The 19,814-nt window shown below is 40.2% G+C and overlaps 2 protein-coding genes across 5 annotated transcripts in view; one reads left to right on the forward strand and one right to left on the reverse strand.

The window, feature by feature from the left end:
• Positions 1 to 2,085, reverse strand: part of tm9sf1 (transmembrane 9 superfamily member 1) — a 23,108-nt gene extending 21,023 nt beyond the window's left edge. The window contains exons 1-2 of one of the 2 annotated variants that reach the window (XM_061965447.2): positions 1,614 to 2,085; positions 1,428 to 1,504 (exon numbers count right to left, since the gene is read on the reverse strand). In XM_061965447.2, the coding sequence (XP_061821431.1) occupies positions 1,428 to 1,503 (76 nt within the window). In that variant the 5' untranslated portion in view covers position 1,504; positions 1,614 to 2,085. Of the gene's footprint in view, positions 1 to 1,427; positions 1,505 to 1,582 lie in introns of both variants that reach the window. The other variant, XM_061965446.2, reaches the window with a different exon arrangement.
• fen1 (flap structure-specific endonuclease 1) lies at positions 1,946 to 15,657 on the forward strand. 3 transcript variants are annotated; one of them, XM_061965450.1, is made up of 13 exons: positions 1,960 to 2,038; positions 2,706 to 2,831; positions 4,570 to 4,670; positions 4,762 to 4,864; positions 4,933 to 5,035; positions 5,148 to 5,211; positions 7,204 to 7,313; positions 11,233 to 11,369; positions 14,650 to 14,716; positions 14,789 to 14,920; positions 14,988 to 15,139; positions 15,213 to 15,327; positions 15,459 to 15,657. In XM_061965450.1, the coding sequence occupies exons 3-13, from the start codon at positions 4,589 to 4,591 to the stop codon at positions 15,534 to 15,536; spliced, it is 1,143 nt and encodes a 380-aa protein (XP_061821434.1). In that variant the 5' UTR covers positions 1,960 to 2,038; positions 2,706 to 2,831; positions 4,570 to 4,588; the 3' UTR covers positions 15,537 to 15,657. The 3 variants fall into 3 exon arrangements, with proteins under 3 accessions (XP_061821433.1, XP_061821434.1, XP_061821435.1); XM_061965449.1 differs by lacking the exon at positions 2,706 to 2,831 and having other exon boundaries at positions 1,946 to 2,038; XM_061965451.2 differs by lacking the exon at positions 2,706 to 2,831 and having other exon boundaries at positions 1,992 to 2,042.
• The last annotated feature ends 4,157 nt before the right edge of the window (positions 15,658 to 19,814 follow it).

The raw sequence follows: 19,814 nt of genomic DNA on the forward strand, positions 1-19,814 counted from the left end.
GCCGCTTGTACCCGTGATCTTGTCCTTTCGGTCATAACCCAAAGCTCATGACCATAGGTGAGGATGAGAACGTAGATCGACTGGTAAAATGAGAGCTTTGCCTTCCGGCTCAGCTCCTTCTTCACCACAAGGGATCGATACAGCGTCCGCATTACTGAAGACGCCACACAAATCCGCCTGTCGATCTCACGATGCACTCTTCCCTCACTCGTGAACAAGACTCCGAGGTACTTAAACTCCTCCACTTGGGGCAGGGTCTCCTCCCCAACCTGCCGCACTGTTGTGACCAAACGAGAGCTGAGCCAGAAGGCAAAGCTCTCGGCCTACCGAGCTATCTACATTCCTACTCTCACCTATGGTCATGAAGTGTGGGTCATGACCGAGAGAATAAGATCGCGGATACAAGCGGCCGAAATGAGTTGCCTCAGAAGGGTGGCTGGCATCTCCCTTAGAGATAGGGTGAGAAGTTCAGTCACCCGAGAGAAACTCGGAGTAGAGCCGCTGCTCCTTCGCTTGGAAAGGAGCCAGCTTAGGTGGTTCGGGCATCTCGTACGGATGCCTCACAAGCGTCTCCCTAGGGAGGTCCTTGTTGCACCTCCCACTGGGAGGAGATCCTGGGGCAGGCCAAAGACCAGATGGGGGGATTATCTCTCCTCTCTGGCCTGGGAACGCTTCGGGATCCCCCAGGAGGAAGTTGCTAATGTTGCTCTGTAGAGGGAAGTCTGGGGTTCTCTGCTGGAGCTGTTGTCCCCGTGACCCGATTTCGGATAAGCGGTTGAAGATGGATGGAGGGATGGTCGGTGACGTTACTACAACCTGCAAAGCTGATCTGCCAACAGCAATCAGAGAAAGTTGGAGCAAGATTGATGAAGAGTCCTTGTTAAAAGTCCATGCCTCGGAGACTGCAAACAGCTATAAAAGCCAGAGGTGGTGGAACTTGACTTTGATCTTAAAATTAAACAGTTACAGATGACCACAATATATGTTCTTGATTTATTTTAGTGTCTTAAAGCCAGGACGTTGTCATTTGAAATGGCTATAGTTTTGTTTCATGTCTTATCTGGTTTTTTTCTACAAAATTAAACAACTGAATGAACACCCTCCAACTGGTGATTATATATTTTTATTCCAGGAGTTGTAAAGGCTATATATATATATAGCCCATTGGGTTGAGTTGTTCCTTGCCCTGATGTGGGATCTGAGGATGTCGTTGTGGCTTGTGCAGCCCTTTGAGACACTTGTGATTTAGGGCTATGTAAATAAACTTTGATTGATTGATATTTGCAGTTTTTGAGGAAAGGGGATCAAATCAAATACACGAAATGAGAGCGTTGCAACTTCGTCTATGTATAGTTCTCGTTGAGAAATTACATATCAATATATTTCATCGCTGAGTGTGACCGATGAGTGCTGCTCGCCCAACAAACCTGTTTCTCTGTCAGACTCCTCCAGGCCCCGTCCGACTCCTCTTTGCTTCGATACTTCGATCCGAATTCTCGACATTCTTTTGTTTTTTTAAGCAAAAGTCACGTATTAAACAGTCGTAGGAACTATAGCATTGAGTGCGTTAACTAACATCTACCAAATAGTTGTCTTGATTGACTCCACGTCACCTCAAAAAGAAAAATATCCGAAGCTCTCCTCAGTTTTCCGGGGTGGGCGGAGAAACACAACACGCCTTCGTTGTGCTCATCTTGCTTATTGCCAATAAAACGTCCCAATACAGAGCATTGGACATATAAATGAGCATGTATTAGTTATATGCTATCAAAATAAATAAATAAATCAAGCACGATAACGAACCAGAGTCAAATATTTGCTAGTGTGTTGACCGGATATCCGTGTAACCGCAGCGAACCAATCAGGATCCTGGCTAGAAAAAAAGCTCTGCTTAATCGAATTTAAAGCATCGATAGAAAACGCGTCGGCCTTTTTACTGGTAGCGCGCTCGATGGGTAGATTAGTGATGCCTTTTAGTTCATTCCGCGCGAAACCGACGCAAGTCCTCGCGGCACAACACTTAGCGGACGCCGCGACTGTAAGTACGTTGTAAACAATACGAGTTCATTATTCGGATAATTTTGAGGCTGTCGATTCGTGTCCACGCTGCGGAGTGCGATGCATGTTTTGCTGCCGTGCTCACGGATACTTTTGCCGAACGACGTGTTAGCTCGCTAGCACGACGTACAATTGAACGCAACTCTACGTGCAAAAAATGAGATGACACAGCAACGCGAATGATTCACTCCATTAATCGGACATGGAAAGCCTCACGCACGCGTTTATGAGTGGAACCCCCTGCAAGCTAACATCACATTACCACTTGTTAAAATTAGATTTGTTTATATCAAAGGGGACAATGCAATTTCATAAAACACATGACTACACATGGTTAAAAAAAGCCAGAATTAGTTTTCATCTGTAGTCCCCTGGCCATGATATACAAAAGGCATTAACATTACAATTTAAAAGAAAAGAAAGAGAGAGAAAAAAAATAAACAAAGCACACAATACATAAACAATATGATTAAAAAATAAAATACAACATCACAACATAACATTTATCTTAGCATCAAAACAGGCTCATCTTTTAGTACTCGCAGCTGTAGACGTTGATAATTGTTTTTGTGAAGGCCTTGTAAGTTGTGACCAATTTAACCTACTCAGGTACTGAGTTCCACACATTTTCACCCCTTACTGACCAGGCCTTACTGAAAGTGCTCCTGCGCAGAGGAATATAACAGTCACCTCTGACAGAGCCTCGAGTGACACTCTCACGGCTGATGAACTCTGCCAGAGGATCTGGAGCCAATTCATGCAGTACTTTATAGGTCAGTTTTAAGTCTGCAAATGTGTGAAGACTGTCCCAGTTTAAAATACTGTATATTTTTAGAATGGCACACTGATGATAGTGCCTAGATTTTTTTTATCCATAACCTTAATTGCTTGACAAGATTTCCAATGGGGTTTTTTTTAAACTCTGACCAGCCTGAGACCAGCTGGTAAAAACCGACATCAATCTCTAAAGGATATCACCACATGGGCTCAGGAACACTTCAGAAAACCACTGTCACTAAATACAGTTCGTCGCTACATCTGTAAGTGCTAGTTAAAGCTCTACTATGCAAAGCAAAAGCCATTTATCAACAACATCCAGAAACGCCGCCGGCTTCTCTGGGCCCGAGATCATCTACGATGGACTGATGCAAAGTGGAAAAGTGTTCTGTGGTCTGACGAGTCCACATTTCAAATTGTTTTTGGAAATATTCAACATTGTGTCATCCGGACCAAAGGGGAAGCGAACCATCCAGACTGTTATCGACGCAAAGTTCAAAAGCCAGCATCTGTGATGGTATAGGGGTGCATTAGTGCCCAAGGCATGGGTAATTTACACATCTGTGAAGGCACCATTAATGCTGAAAGGTACATACAGGTTTTGGAACAACATATGCTGCCATCTAAGCGCCTTCTTTTTCATGGACGCCCCTGCTTATTTCAGCAAGACAATGCCAAGCCACATTCAGCACGTGTTACAACAGCGTGGCTTCGTTAAAAAAGAGTGCGGGTACTTTCCTGGGCCGCCTGCAGTCCAGACCTGTCTCCCGTCGAAAATGTGTGGCGCATTATGAAGCGTAAAATACGACAGCGGAGACCCCGGACTGTTGAACGACTGAAGCACTACATAAAACAAGAATGGGAAAGAATTCCACTTTCAAAGCGTCAACAATTAGTTTCCTCAGTTCCCAATCGTTTATTGAGTGTTGTTAAAAGAAAAGGTGATGTAACACAGTGGTGAACATGCCCTTTCCCAACTACTTTGGCACGTGTTGCAGCCATGAAATTCTAAGTTAATTATTATTTGCAAAGAAAAAATAAAGTTTATGAGTGTGAACATCAAATATCTTGTCTTTGTAGTGCATTCAATTGAATATGGGTTGAAAAGGATGTGCAAATCATTGTATTCCGTTTATATTTACATCTAACACAATTTCCCAACTCATATGGAAACGGGGTTTGTATATTGATTGACAGTTTGTATTCTTTCTCCATTAATATGTATGTCGGGGTCAGGTGATACTTTTTTTGTTTTAGTTACATACATGCCTACAGTTTTAGAAACCATTGCATTCCTGCAACAAAGTTGTAACATAGGACATTGTTTTAGTGAGTTTAGCAGCAACAATGTATTTGGTGTGACCATGAAGGAAGAAAACCGTGTCGTCTGCATACATTAAGCATTCAGCTTGAGGACAAACAGTGGGCAAATCATTAATATAGAGGCTAAATAAAAGGGGCCTAATATTGACCCCTGAGGGACTCCGGAGGTTAGCTTAAGAGAGTCAGATCTGCAGTTGTTAACTGAGACAGATTGTGTTTGATCATGCAGATACAATTCAATCCAGCTCGCAGCATTTTGAGAGAAGTTAAATTTTGAGAGCTTGGTAAGAAGAACAGAATGATTTACTGTATCAAATGCTTTCCTGAGGTCCAAAAACAGTAGTAGCAGTAGTGTTGACAGTACTGTTAAAAATGACAGCAACCATATAATTCATTCATTGTGTTTTATAGAGTTTTCCATTTGTCCACTATGGGAATTCACGGACTTGCCAAGCTGATAGCAGACCAGGCTCCTGGCGCCATAAAAGAGCAAGATATCAAAAACTACTTTGGTAAACCTACTAAGCATCATTGTTATACTGTAATCATAAGGACGCACATTAAGACGATGCATTAAGAAGCGTCATCATTGTTTTCTTCCAGGCAGGAAAATTGCTATTGATGCCTCCATGTGCATCTACCAGTTCCTGATTGCTGTGCGACAGGATGGAAATGTGCTGCAGAACGAGGATGGCGAGACTACTAGGTATGGCCTCTAACAACAACAACTCCTATATTTCTCACTTTTGTGTGTGTGTGTGCTGCAACTTGCAGCCACCTCATGGGAATGTTCTACCGGACGATCCGCATGCTGGAACACGGAATTAAGCCTGTTTACGTGTTTGACGGAAAACCTCCCCAGCTCAAGTCTGGAGAGGTTAGTGGGCGGCGCCATTGTTTTTTGTTGTGACCAGTAACCACAAAACACACCCAAAGTAATCATAATGTTATTCAATGCTAAAAAGGATCTAACTTTTTTTTGACCTCAGCTGGAGAAGAGAGGGGAGAGGAGAGCCGAAGCAGAGAAGATGCTCGCACAAGCCCAGGAAATGGGTACAATTATACAAATTCATATTTTCACATAATTATTGACACATTGTATCCCGCTTATGTCGCCAACCGGTACACAGTGTTATTGTTAATACCTATATGCACCATCGACCGCTTTCCTCGACATTAAGTAAATGATTGGGTACCAGTCAAACTATAACCTGCTAGCCAAGAATGTACAGCAATTCATCTCAACAAAAGAGAATCTAATTTAAGACATTTGTACGCACTTTCAACACTTAAGACCTTTAGCATATCAGTATGTGGAATTAAATTATGGAATGGATAAAGCCAAAAAAAAGTCAAACAAAGTAATAATATTATAAATTGTTCAAACTCAAAGTGTTCACAAAATACAAAGAAGAACAATCCTGATAAAAAATATTGCACCTTATTAAAAATGGGATAATCTTATTCAACTCATAATGTGAACCATAAAAAATTACTTAACTATTTATTTATGACAATTTAATTTATTGGTATTTGATAATTATTTACTTATTCATTGTCTGTTTATTTACTGATTTATTTATTTATTCATTGTTGTGTTACATAATGAGTAATAACAAATGTGATACAAAAAGGGGTAGGATTAAATACGCTCTGCTTCCTCTTACTCCTTTTTGGTCATGCTGTTTTAAGAAACTGTACATATGTTGTGTATCATATTATAATTGTATGCATGTTTGGAATAAACACACCATAACCATATCATTTGAAAACCAAAGCGGTCATTTCTGTGAGAAGTGTTCCGTTCTAATATTATCAACTAATCCTAGGCTGATTATCAATAAGAATGAAAAAAGATGATTGCAAAGCCAAATGTCCTGTTGTGGGAAATATTTTGGCTTCAAACCAAAAGAGCTGCATGAACACGGACGAACAAGCAAATTTGTTGGAAAGTAATGGCAACAAAAAAACAGAACAGACCACTTAAACCAGTTTTTCCGACGAGTGGGGAGGAATTCACTTCAAGATGTGAAATTTTTGTTGAGAGATGGAGTCCATTTTATGTTTAGAAAAAATACCAATCATAAGTACATGTATATTGCATTTAAAAAGGTTATTTGCATTATTATGTGTGATGATCACATTAATGTTTTAATTGGCATTAAAATAATGCTGACAATATTTTTTATTGGTAATATTTTGTGGGAGAATATATCTTCCAGCAAAATTTATTGGCCCAGGTGTATTGTTAACTTCGCTATTTTCACTAAGCATTAAAATGTGCAGTGACTTCCGGTTCAGTGCAAAATAAGTGACAAAATTAAAGCATGGCAGTACACCCATTGATTTTATTTTTTTTTGCTGAAATAAAGATTTGTGCATGTAAGAAATGTTTACTAAGGTTCTAGTCAACATTTGATATGTACGGTACAATGAAAAATGTTTTAACGAGGCAGGATTAGCATCTACGAAACAACTATTTCTTAAAATGATTATGTATTTAATATTTGTTTACGTATGGTATATTTATTTATGTATTTATTCACTGTTCTGTTACAAAGAGAGAACAAAGAAATGGGATAAAACTGCTATGATATGAAAAGGGATAGGGTTAAATAAGCACTGCTTCTTCCTGCTAATTTTTGGACGTGCTGTAATGAAACAACTGGTAATATGTGACGCATTACGGTACATTGTAATTGTATTGTATGCATGTTCGAAATAAACTGAACTGAATTGAACAGTAAGTAACTCTTATTAGCAGGCCACCGCCCTCTGTAAGACCAACCCTTGAATCACAGCTCAGAACCACACACACATACTGTAACACCATTTCAGAAAAGTCACAATAAAAACATGCACAAATGGAGGAAAAGCATGTCAACACACTGAACATAAGCTAATTCCGCTGCATTCCTCTTTAAGAGTAACAATGTGTTCTTGCCCTGATGTAGTTAGAGGATGTTGTTGTGGTTTGTGCAGCCTTTTGAGACATTTGAGATTAAGGGATTATAAATAAACATTGATTGACTCTTGTGTTGATAGGAGAACAAGAGAACATTGACAAACTCACAAAGCGTCTGGTCAAAGTCACCAAGCATCACAACGACGAATGCAAGAAGCTGCTGACCCTGATGGGAGTGCCGTACGTTGAGGTTGGCTTTGCTTTATCAACGTTCACCTTTTTCCTTTAAGACGCCAGAGCTGTCTTAGGGCCTGATTTACTAAGATCCAAATACCACTCTCTAACCAGCGTGTGCAAAAAAATAAGATAGCATGTACCAGAGGTGTGGACTCGAGTCACATGACTTGGACTAGAGTCAGACTCGAGTCATGAATTTGATGACTTTAGACTCGACTTGACAAAATGTAAAAAGACTTGCAACTCGACCTACTCAGTGGCCTAGTGGTTAGAGTGTCCGTCCTGAGATCGGTAGGTTGGGAGTTCAAACCCCGGCCGAGTCATACCAAAGACTATAAAAATGGGACCCATTACCTCTCTGCTTGGCACTCAGCATCAAGGGTTGGAATTGGGGGTTAAATCACCAAAATGATTCCCGGGCGCGGCCACCGCTGCTGCCCACTGCTCCCCTCACCTCCCAGGGGGTGATCAAGGGTGATGGGTCAAATGCAGAGAATAATTTCGCCACACCTAGTGTGTGTGTGACAATCATTGGTACTTTAACTTTAACTTTAACTTAGACTTTAACATCAATGACTTGTGACTTCACTTGGACTTTCCCCAAAACCCAAAGATGAAAAAATTATTCGGGAGCGCTCCGTATTTTTCATTGTGTACTTGTCTATCAGCGTTGCGTGTGTCAGCTGGTGTGGTCTCAGTACAACAGCCAATCAAATTAGATCTACTTTGTTTTCATCACACAGCATTCATCCAATCAAATTGCAGGACAACCAACGAAGAAGACATGTCCAAACCACACGCCAGTGAACAAAAAATGATACCTAAAATAATTTTGTTTGGGTATAAAAATTACGAGGTGGTCAACACAAAACGGTTTGCAGTATGCAACACATGCGGTTCGAAAATTACTGATGGAGAGGCAACAACTTCCAACTTCGTCCGGCATTTGAAGTTGCACAAAGAACGGTAAGTTTTGAATGTAAGATAACGTTTATTGGCTAAGTAACGCGACTTTTATTTGCTGTGTAGTTAAATCAGTGAGGCTGTAAACTCACTGCTAACGTTATAACGTTATTGCAAACACGGGAATCTGTTGCAGTTCACTACCTTATTCATACTTTTTGTTCAGTGATTTTTTTTAAGCAGGGTTACGTTAGTCAATATATCACACGTAACGTTAGACGGCGGTCAGCAGCACCGCGTATTTTAGCCACCTAAAAAAAGACAAAAATAGTAAAATAAAGGTCAGTTAAAATGTATACTATATTATCAATATGTGTACCGTTTTAGCTAGCTTTCTGACATACTGTTGGTTGTTTACCTCAGTGGTCCCCAACCACCGGGCCGCGGCCCGGTACTGGTCCGTGGATCGATTGGTATCGGGCCGCACAAGAAATTTTTTTTTTTTCTTTTTCTTTTTTTAATTAAATCAACATAAAAAACACAAGATACACTTATAAGTAGTGCACCAACCCAAAACAACTCTCTCCCCCCTTTTGTTCTGGGCATTGAACATGAAGACTCTTCCTTCACTGTTCCGAGTGGCCATGAGAGTCTTGGCAGTGCCTGCCTCCAGTGCTCCAGTGGAGCGAGTTTTCAGCCATGGTGGCATCATACTACGCCCCCATCGTGCACAAATGACTGACAGACTCTTGGCTAATTTGGTCTTTTGCAAATGCAATGCAGCATAGGGCCCTGACATATAAAAAGTACAACTTTTTTGTTATGTTCACGTATATGTCATGTTTTTTCAATGTTAACACTTTTGTACAAATAAGTACATTTGCACTTTATTTTTCAATGTGTTTGTTCTGTAAAGGAATGAGTTAATGTTTAAAATGACTGGTTAATAGTGCTATTATAAAGTGCAATGTCAGCACAATTTTCTTTCCTGCAATTTAAAATGCACTTGTTTTAATAAATAAATACAGCATTTGAAAAGCATACACAATCTGTGTTAATATATTAGTCTGTGGTTAAAAGGACTTGAAAGGACTCGAAACTCAAAATGCAGGACTTAGGACTTGACTTGAGACTTTCCAGTCTTGACTTTGGACTTGACTCGGGGCTTGCCTGTCTTGACTCGGGACTTGACTCGGACTTGAGGGCAAAGACTTGAGACTTACTTGTGACTTGCAAAACAATGACTTGGTCCCACCTCTGGCATGTACTATGAGTGGGCGTGTTGCGTGTGATCTACTAAGATTGTGTGTGCAATTGAAAAGTAGTGCAGAGAGCCTCTGTTAAATGAGGATTTTGCGTGCATACAAGGCTTTTACCACAGAGACACTTGATCATTTTCTTCGCATTCATGTCATCATGCTTATTCTGCGTACACTTAACAGATGCAATCCACTTTGCACACATTTAGTAGATCAGCTTTGCGTGTGCTATCATGTTTGCACAAGTTTTAGTACACGCAAACCTTTAGTAAATCAGAATTTTTGTGTGGCTATCATTGTTGGCACTCGGTTCTTAAAAACAGCATCCTGGTCCAGGTCCTGTTATATTGATGATCTTTGGCTAGAATCTGTGCAGTAGGTCTTTACAGAGAGCGTTTTGAGCAGAGGTGCCTAAACGTTTTGCCTCCAAGAGTCAATGCGAAAATGTGCCATTGATCGGTGGACCAAACACAGCAATGTATACCATACAACGCCATGAGTGAAGAATTTAGCCTCATACCGCCATATATAAATATAAGGCAGTAGAGGTTGTCAGGTTCTATAGATGGCAGCTAGATAGCCTGTAAAACAACCTATAGATTTTACGGTAAAAACTGGCAGCTCAGTCAGTCACCAGAACTTTAGTTTTTAAAATGACTGTAAAGTAAAAAACAATACCACTGTTGTTTTTACCGCAGAATTATGGCGACCGAGCTGCTACTTTTTTACCTTAAAATCTACGTTCCTTGTTGTTTGAATATTTCACTGTAAATTTCGCAGAGTGAGCTGCCAAGTTTTTACCGTAAAATCTACTGACTTTTTCACAGTGTAGCCTTGAAGACATACCAACAATGAGTGTGCAGCTTGAAAGAGGTCAGTATGAATATGTATGACATTTGGTGGCCACCCTTTAGCGGGCCAAACAAAATGACACAAGCGGGCCCCACTTTGAGAATCAATGATCTAAAGCAAGGGTTTCAAACGTACGGCCCGCGGGCCAAATCAGCCCCGCAAACCGGTTTAATCCGGCCTAGGGCCCTCGAGATGAGTTTGCTTTGAGCTGAATTTTTTTAATGAAAGAAACTGCTGTTCTAAATGTGTCCACTGGATGTCTCAATAGCAAATCTGTTAGGAAAGCAAACGGTTTATACTGGGGCCAAACAAGAGGTACACAGTAAAACATGGCTGCGGTTCCTCCCCCTCGACCTAAATAAAACATTATACCTGCAGTTTTACGTCTTCTGCTTTGAACACATCGTTTTTTGGCACCCTCATTGCCCCAAAATGTCTTTGTCAAAAAATGAGAAAAGTGACCGCACAGTGTAACTCAACCCCCTTGAATAGTTTCTTATTGTTAGTTGAGTTAGCACAGGATTAATAAGTGGACATGACAAATTAGGTATTTGGTACTTAGAAGAGTTTTTATCTATCTATTATCTATTTTGTATTTTGCTCAATCCCAGGAAGGACTGTGACTTAAAATTGAATGGCTAAGTTCATTGTGTTTTTAAAACTGCACCATTTTTTCCTCAGATTTTTCAACTAACTTGAAGGGTTTTGTCAAGAGCATTTTTTGGGATATGTACATTTTTAGAATGTGCCTGTTTTATTTTTGGCCAAAGTAAAAAAAAAAAATCTGAAGTTTTCTTATTTTTAAGTTACTATGCCATTATTTTGCCAGTCTGGCCAGCTTGGGAATATATTTTTCTCCTCATCCCTGATCTAGAAGATCTTTGGGCCCTCGGCTAAAGTACAACCTTATGTTTGCAGGCCCCGTGCGAGGCCGAAGCCAGCTGTGCCGCTCTGGTCAAAGCGGGCAAGGTCTTTGCCACGGCGACAGAGGACATGGACGGCCTGACTTTCGGAACAAACGTTCTGCTGAGACACCTCACTGCCAGTGAAGCCAAGTAATGTCATTACACGCATCCTCTTTAGGCACATTATGGTGGTGGAATCTTTCAAAACATGATTGTACTTACATCGTAATGCTAGTATAGTAAATGTGCCATTTTGGATGAAAAATACACAAGTGCTCTGAATATTTAGCACATACATTTGTAGGATTTGTAGCGGTACACACACAAATGGAAAAAGTAGGGGGGTCTATATCGTAAATGATCAAGTTTTTTTTTAACTATTCAAAATAATGCAAATTGTACCTCGGTTTTTGTACAACCCATTTTTGTGGGATTGGGTACACATTTTTGCCTAAAGTTTGCTACGGTTTTTGTGTATTGTCTCAGTTGACATAAGGCCAAACATTGTGTGTGACAAACTAGTCCATGTGCTCACGTATCATTACGGGAAAGCAAGTTACCGGGAAAAAAATCCCACGCTTCGGTTCCTCAATCTCGGTGCTTTGTTTGAGTACGACCGCAAAATATGGGACCAAAGAAAGTTGCGAGTGACAGCACTTTGGTAAACGATGTGAGAAACACTACTGAAGCAAAGTACAAAGGTGGCTATCTCCCCACCATTTCTCCTCTTCGCCAACAAAAGTTTTCAGTAAAGGTAAAACTGATTAGTACGTCATTTATATCTAGAGTGGAACCTCGATTGACATACTTAATTGGTTCTTAAACAGGGTTCATAAATAAAAAGTTTGTATATTTCTCCATAAAAAACAATGTAAACCTGAGTATTGGTACCAGCCATGACAAAATTCCATATTTTTGAAAAAGTTTATACATTTTGATCACAATATAAAGCACAATATCAAACCAATATAGCAAGGGGGTGATTCATCACTATTCTATTTATTAACAAAGCCAAAACAACAATAGGCTGAACTGTCCTCATTTGTAGCCACCCTGCCGAGACACATACACACACACACACACACAGAGTCAACTGTGTTGCACTCAGTTTGAAATTACCAAATTTCTTAACTTTACCAGCCATGTCACTACAATGATAAGCATAAAACCTTATTTAATCTTCTTGTGTGCGGCGGAAGGGGGAGATGAGAAGAAATGTTGACAATGTTTCAAACCACAAATTGTTTGTCCATTACTTTATTTGAACTCATATTGAGCTTGCAAAACTAGAAAAAAATGCTTTAAAAATACTTTAAAAGCACACAAATGTGTATGAAACAACAGCAGTGCTGTACTGAGCACCAAAGATTGATAAACCCGCCCGCAATGCATGTGCTGCCGGGCACAAAATGGGTGGATGAAACGTTGATACTCTGAGACAAGGTTTGCACACACAAGCATATTTTTATCTGGTCTCGTTCGTAAATAAAAAAGTTAATACAATGAGTTCACTTTTTTTTGCATATAAAATGAATTATTCTCGATTTTTTGCGGGAAAAATTGATCTGACCTTCTTAGTCGGATTACGAACGAAAACCGAGGTATCACCAAACTGTAGGCCAGTGTTTTCTAACCATAGGGGCTACCGTACATTGTTGGGCCGCGAGTGCCACCTAGAGGGCTGGCAAAAAAATATGTTTCTCAGCTGTGGTCCATATGAGCTGCAGCGGTACTTTGTTGTAAAACACTTTCCCACCACTTGTGGCAGTAATGACAATATCAAACTAGACAAAGTCTGGACCTTGTCAGAGAAGTTTCTTAACTAAAGTGGTGAAGCTGTATTTTCTTTTGCATGCTAATTTTATTGACAGTTTAATTAAGAAACATTCATTAATTTATTTTATTTTAGCACAACATAATTGTACATTTATTTTTCGTCAGTTATTTATAAGTCCCTTCTTATGCAGTATATTTGTTTAGTACTTATTCTTCTAATCAGCCTGACATAAGCCTATGGTTAAAGAAATAGTAATATTTTTGATGAACACATGGTTTCATATCATTTGAGAATGTTGTAAACTGTAAGTAGGGTAGCTATAACTGTTGAGTGCGATTAGCATTAGGTTACTAAGTCAGTGTTAATATTTGAGTGGGCCCCTCTGTAGTGGAAAAGTTGGGCATCGAGGTTTAAAACCCCTGATATAGACAAGGTGTAAAAGATTAATTGTGGTGTTTATTAAGGATTTAATTGAATATTAATGCCGTGGAAGTACAGTAGCAACCGAATATAAGACAACCCCCTTTTTTAAAGTCAAGCTTTAAGAAAAAATAAACAAATACAATTTTGTATTTATCCTATTAGAATGCATGACAGTTCTTGAGACTTACCGTATTTCCTTGAATTAGCGCACCGGCGGTAATTAATTTAAAACCTCTTCTCACTCCGGCGCTTACCAAAGGCATGCGGTAGATTTAGACATGCGCTTATAAATTTGAGTGTGATGTAAGGATAATCATGAAATCGCTTAATGCCACAATAAAATTTAAAGCACAATGAATCATCCCGGGAGTTCTTTTTGTTTGGGTCTGAAAAGGCGATTATAACGTGACACTCTTTATTTTTACAAGGGGTCATTCAACAATTACGTGCGCATTTTTCTCCAGGATTTTGACCCCAACCCCCGTACGCAAAATTTACTATATAAATGATGGTACTTAATTGTGCGCATTTCCCCCCAGGATTTTGACCCCCAACCCCACCCCCCTTTGCATACGTAATTGTTGAATGGCTCCCAAGTGCCTGCGATATAACACAGCGGTACAATGTATATGTATGGTAGATGTCTCCTGCTTATTTGCTCCCATGCTTTTCCCGGTCTCCGTATCAGCCCCCATATCCCCATTTAGCTGCCCTGGATATGCCTGTACATTATTCTTGAATGTGTGGACCTCCCAGAAACAGCATGTCCATCGCCACCCACGAGGACCTCTCAAAGTGTCAAAAACGAGGCTCGCCTGAAAGACGGGAGTATTTTATTTTGAAAGTAAACCGGATGCTTATGAATGACTTCCTGTCCAACACTACCAGATGTTTGCTACAAACATTTGCAATACCGCGAACTGCTGGGTAACGCTAAAAACGTAGTAGGTACGTGACTTACCCGGCGGTAATTCTAGGCATGCGCTAATTATTTTGCGAAACGAGTTTGACCCTGCGGTAAATCGAGGCATGCGCATACTGTATACCCGGCGGCAATTCAAGGAAATACGGTAGCTGTCTTATATTCAGGTAAACAGCAATTCAATATTCTTTCTTTTCTTTCTTTATGATTGTCACACACACACTAGGTGTGGCGAAATTATTCTCTGCATTTGACCCATCACCCTTGATATTGTATTTAATGCAATGAAAATAATGAAATGTTCATAGGAAGCTTCCAGTCCAAGAGTTTCACTTCACTCGCATCCTGCAGGACATCAACTTGACCAACGAACAGGTAAAGTCTTTTGGCTTATATCCGAATTTCCCACTATGAGACCTTCTTCATACCTTGTTGTTTCCCTTCAAGTTCATCGACCTGTGTATCCTTCTGGGCTGCGACTACTGCGGCACCATCAAGGGGATCGGCCCCAAGCGAGCCATCGACCTGATCAAGCAGCACGGCAGCATCGAGGAGATCTTGGATAACATCGACTCCAATGTAAGCCCGCTGAATCTGGACCAAAAAAGAGAGTTTGTGTCTGATGTGTTCTTCCGCCTGCACGTAGAAGCACCCGGCTCCGGAGGACTGGCTGTTCAAGGAGGCCAGGGAGCTGTTCTTGAAGCCAGACGTGGTGGATTGTTCCACAGTAGAGCTGAAGTGGAACGAGCCGGACGAGGACGGGCTGCTGCGGTTCATGTGTGAGGAGAAACAATTCAGGTACGACACGAACGTCCTACGTCATCTTACTGTCGGATCCTCGTCCTGATGAAATAATCGCGCTTTCTTGCAGTGAGGACAGGATGCGCAACGGGTGTAAGAAGATCATGAAAAGTCGTCAGGGGAGCACGCAGGGGCGACTGGACTCGTTCTTCTCCGTCACCGGGTCTCTGTCATCCAAGCGGAAGGTAAAGTACATCCAACAGAATAGTGTGGCTCCTGAAACCTCTAAGATCCAAAAGTTTGAAATGTAATATCCTCAATCATAAAACTCCAACTGTACAGTCTAATATTGAAATAATTTTCATCTCCCACGCAGGAACCTGAGGTGAAAGGATCGGCTAAAAAGAAAATGAAGACCGGAGGAGCAGGGGGCAAATTTAAAAAAGGCAAATGAACTACCGGTATAACAAATTTTGATGTTTATCGGCCCAAAATGACAACGCTTGACTTCTTTCTTTTTAGCTCATGTTTAAAGGGTGATGTAAATCTGTTTTGGAATAAAAGTATTAAAGGACTTTTGTATCATTTCATTCAAATTATTAGATTTAGGTGCTTCTTGTGTTGCTGTTTTGACAAATACAGCAATGTAAGTTATAGACAAAGTACTATATTTATTTTAAACAAAGAGCATTACTCAACTAAAATATGCTCTCTGCTACCAACAAGTAAGACAGGGTAGTGTTTTGAATACATTATCAAATATGAATTCAATTACAGTACTTGTGGGTTTGGTCAATTTTGACTTATTTGAAAATATGTACAAATCACATGACTAAACTTATAGTCGTCAAAGCTTATGATTTAAATACTTATTCCAAAACCCTGATACTGAAGCGACGTAGTTGATACCTGTTACATGCATTATATGAAAAAATGGTAGTTATGTGGAAAGATTGTATTAGACATTGTTTTGGAATAAACTAATGTCCAGAGACAATTAAGATCTTTTGAAGTAACTATTTGAGTACTCAAATAACATCAGATTACAAAGGAGAAGGTCAACGCTGCTACAAAAAGAAACAAGAAGGAGTGGGAGGCAAAGAACTCTTCCAGAACCTAATAGCTTTTGGTTAGTGGTCTCACCCTGGGAGGAGCAGGAAGATGAGCAGAGCACACTTTATCTGATTGTAATATTAGCACAAAACCTGGAATGTTTTGATTAAGCATCGGACAGGCAGTCACAATCCCAAAGGAAACACGTTTGAAGAGTAACCTTTGACAAAGGACAAATGCATTGATTGATTGATTTAAACTTTTTTTAGTAGATTGCACAGTTCAGTACATATTCCGTACAATTGACCACTAAATGGTAACACCTGAATACGTTTTTCAACTTGTTTAAGTCGGGGTCCACGTAATCAATTCATGGTAGCATGCAACATAAATTGGTGATCTCCAAACTTGACCACAATCTTTGTCCTATTCACGGAGAAGGTGGGCGTTTGGAGACATCCCCAGCAAACCCCAAGAATGCATAAAGGGTCATAAAAGTGTCTTATTTTATGAGAAAAAAACAGACAAATGCAGTGAAGACAAAGCCGCAATCACAAACTCTTAAATTGTGGTTTTAGACAAGAGATTACTAAAGTATTGATGTTGCCATTACATCTTACACATCAGCTGTTTGCCATTATGGGGTTAAATTGTCATACAGTACTTTGAATTTTCGGAATTATTAATCATAAACAAGGTCAGATTATTGTATTATTATTAACTGCATTGAAAGCTGCGGTGTTCATTGCTTTTGTACTTGTTTTTTTACTCCAAAAAGTAGGAGTGTATGATAAATATGACAGATAATAATTGGGTTGATATGAAGAATTATGACATCATAAATCTAAATGTTCAAAATAAACTTTGCTCAAAAAACGCTCCAATGAGGCAAGATGTTAGGGTGACCAAGTCAAGCGCTCCTTTTCTCCTGCCTGGACCTGCCAGCTGTCACCAACTTCCCTTGAGCTCACGGTCAACTAACTTGGCGTCAATGAGGTAGGGCTTCTCCACTCTTTTAAAGGAAGATATATTTCACTTGCTGTTTGCGCCAAATGTTCTGCAAACATTCTGCGAGGAGGGAAAATAAACATTAAGCTTCAACACATCAAACCTTGTCAGCCGCCAGCATCGCTTTGACGCCGTTTTGAAAGCCTTTGAAGATGCTGTGAAGGAAGCTGCTCCAAAGCGAGCTGCAAATAAATATTTCCTAAAGACTGGAAAAATGTCATTTGTTGCCTGTGCCCGCTCCCTAAAATTAAACTTTGCCATGAAATATAATTTAAATATATTTGGATTAATGTTATGTTAATTTATCATTACCATTAATGTTATAGTTGTATATTTGTTTTACCGTATTTTTTGGACTATAAGTCGCACTTTTTTTCATAGTATAAGTCGCTCCAGTGCGACTTATATATGTTTTTTTCCTTTTTTATTATGCATTTTCGGCAGGTGCGACTTATACTCCGATGCGACTTATACTCCGAAAAATACGGTAAATATTTGTGTTACTCCTTATCTCGAATGTGATTTATTTTCTAAAATCAAAATTCACTTTTGTTGTGGGTCTGGGTTTTCCCCAAGTCCTGTTACCCTAACACACGTGTTCCGCCACTTTCTTTTAAGAGCAGGCCACATCATTTATTTTCACTTTATTTTATGTGACCTGCCTTGTTATGTAATGTGACCAGCCACATCATTTATGTGGCCTCCCATATTTTTTATGTGGCCTGCCACTTTATTTTACGACCAGGCCACATCATTTGTGGTTCGCCACGTTATTTAAATCAGAATCCGAAGTACTTTATTACTCCCCGAGGGGAAATGAAGATTTTCAGCACAATCCCATTTGAGATCAGAAAATGGCCTTCTACATCATTTACAGTATGTGGTCCGCCACATTATTTTGTGTGGCGAGCCTTGTTATTAAAAATGGCCTGCCACATTATTTATGTACTCCGCCACGTTATTTAAAATGGCCTGCTACATCATTTATGTGGTCCGATAAATTATTTGTTGTGATCCGCCACATTATTTTACAGGCAGGCCACTTCATTTATGTGATCCGTCACATTGATTTACGAACAGGCCACATCATTTGTGGTCCAACACTTTATTTTGTGTGGCGAGCCACATCATTTAACAGTCTGTCACAATACTTGAAGCAGTGACGTGCGGTGAGGTTGATGGCTGGTGAGGCACTGACTTCATCACAGTCAGATTTACAAACATATGAACCCTAAAGAGTATCTTATTCACCATTTGATTGGCAGCAGTTAACGGGTTATGTTTAAAAGCTCATACCAGCATTCTTCCCTGCTTGGCACTCAGCATCAAGGGTTGGAATTGGGGGTTAAATCACCAAAAATGATTGCCGGGCGCGGCGCCGCTGCTGCCCACTGCTCCCCTCACCTCCCAGGGGGTGAGCAAAGGGATGGGTCAAATGCAGAGGACAAATTTCACCACACCTAGTGTGTGTGTGACAATCATTGGTACTTAAACTTAACTTTAACTTTACACATACAAACTGTAGCACACAAAAAAGCACATTTAATAAAAAAAAACGTTATTATGGTCTTACCTTGACTTATAAATGAAGTCCATGCGCTGCTCCTTTTGAACAAAAGCATCGATAACTTGTTTATAGAAGTCTTCCTTATCTTTCTTCAGTTTTAAAAGTCTCTCTGTCTCGATGGAGATCTTCCTTTAAGTATTACCTCCTGCTTCGATTGAAAGTCCAGTTTAGAAAACTGTTTTATTTTAGATATGTAATCCTCCATGTTAATAGTCCAGGCGAAAGGAAAAAATAAACGATCGCTGCTAACTGTTGCTGCTTGTTGTCACTTATTCTCAGTGTTGGGACTAACGCGTTACAAAGTAACGCGTTACTGTAACGCCGTTAGTTTCGGCGGTAACTAGTAATCTAACGCGTTATTTTTTATATTCAGTAACTCAGTTACCGTTACTATATGATGCGTTACTGCGTTATTTTACGTTACTTTTTATGTAGTATAAAGTGTGTTTTATCGGAACGCTGCTGTGTCATCGTTCTGATTCTTCTTGCGTCACAAGCCGGAGAAGAGAGAGAGACATGCGCTCTGTGTGTGAGTGAGTGTGAGGGAGGAGAGTGAGGAGAGGGGGCCGTGTCTGATCATGGCGGAGCCAGAAGTCGAGTTTGCTAACATGGAGATATTTTCACGACTTTTCTTTTGTCGAGCACAAAGAAAATAACATTTTAGTTAAATGTAAATTGTGCTTTGGATCAAAGATCCCATCTACTGCCCAAAACAGCAATTCAAATCTGCTGAAACAAGCTACATAAGCAACATGCTTCGACGAAGCTAGTAAAGAGAGATAGAGACTCTGATGCCACTTCAGCACTGAAGGTACACACACTCTGTCAATCAATGTTCCCTCTAATTGTTCATGTGTGTGAGCAAACGCAAAAACTCCCTGAGCATTCAGTGGAGCACATGTGAGCAACATCAGAACTGTGGCTACACCAGCAGCACACCTGTCCCAAACCTGACTAAATAACAAGTTCCATCTCCATCCATCCATCCATTTTCTACCGCTTGTCCCTTTCGGGGTCGCTGGAGCCTATCTCAGCTGCATTCTGGCGGAAGGCTGCGTACACCCTGGAAAAGTCCCCACCCATCGCAGGGCCAACACAGATAGA

Source organism: Nerophis lumbriciformis, linkage group LG07, assembly GCF_033978685.3.
Source record: "Nerophis lumbriciformis linkage group LG07, RoL_Nlum_v2.1, whole genome shotgun sequence".
In the NCBI taxonomy this organism is placed as follows: Eukaryota; Metazoa; Chordata; class Actinopteri; order Syngnathiformes; family Syngnathidae; genus Nerophis; species Nerophis lumbriciformis.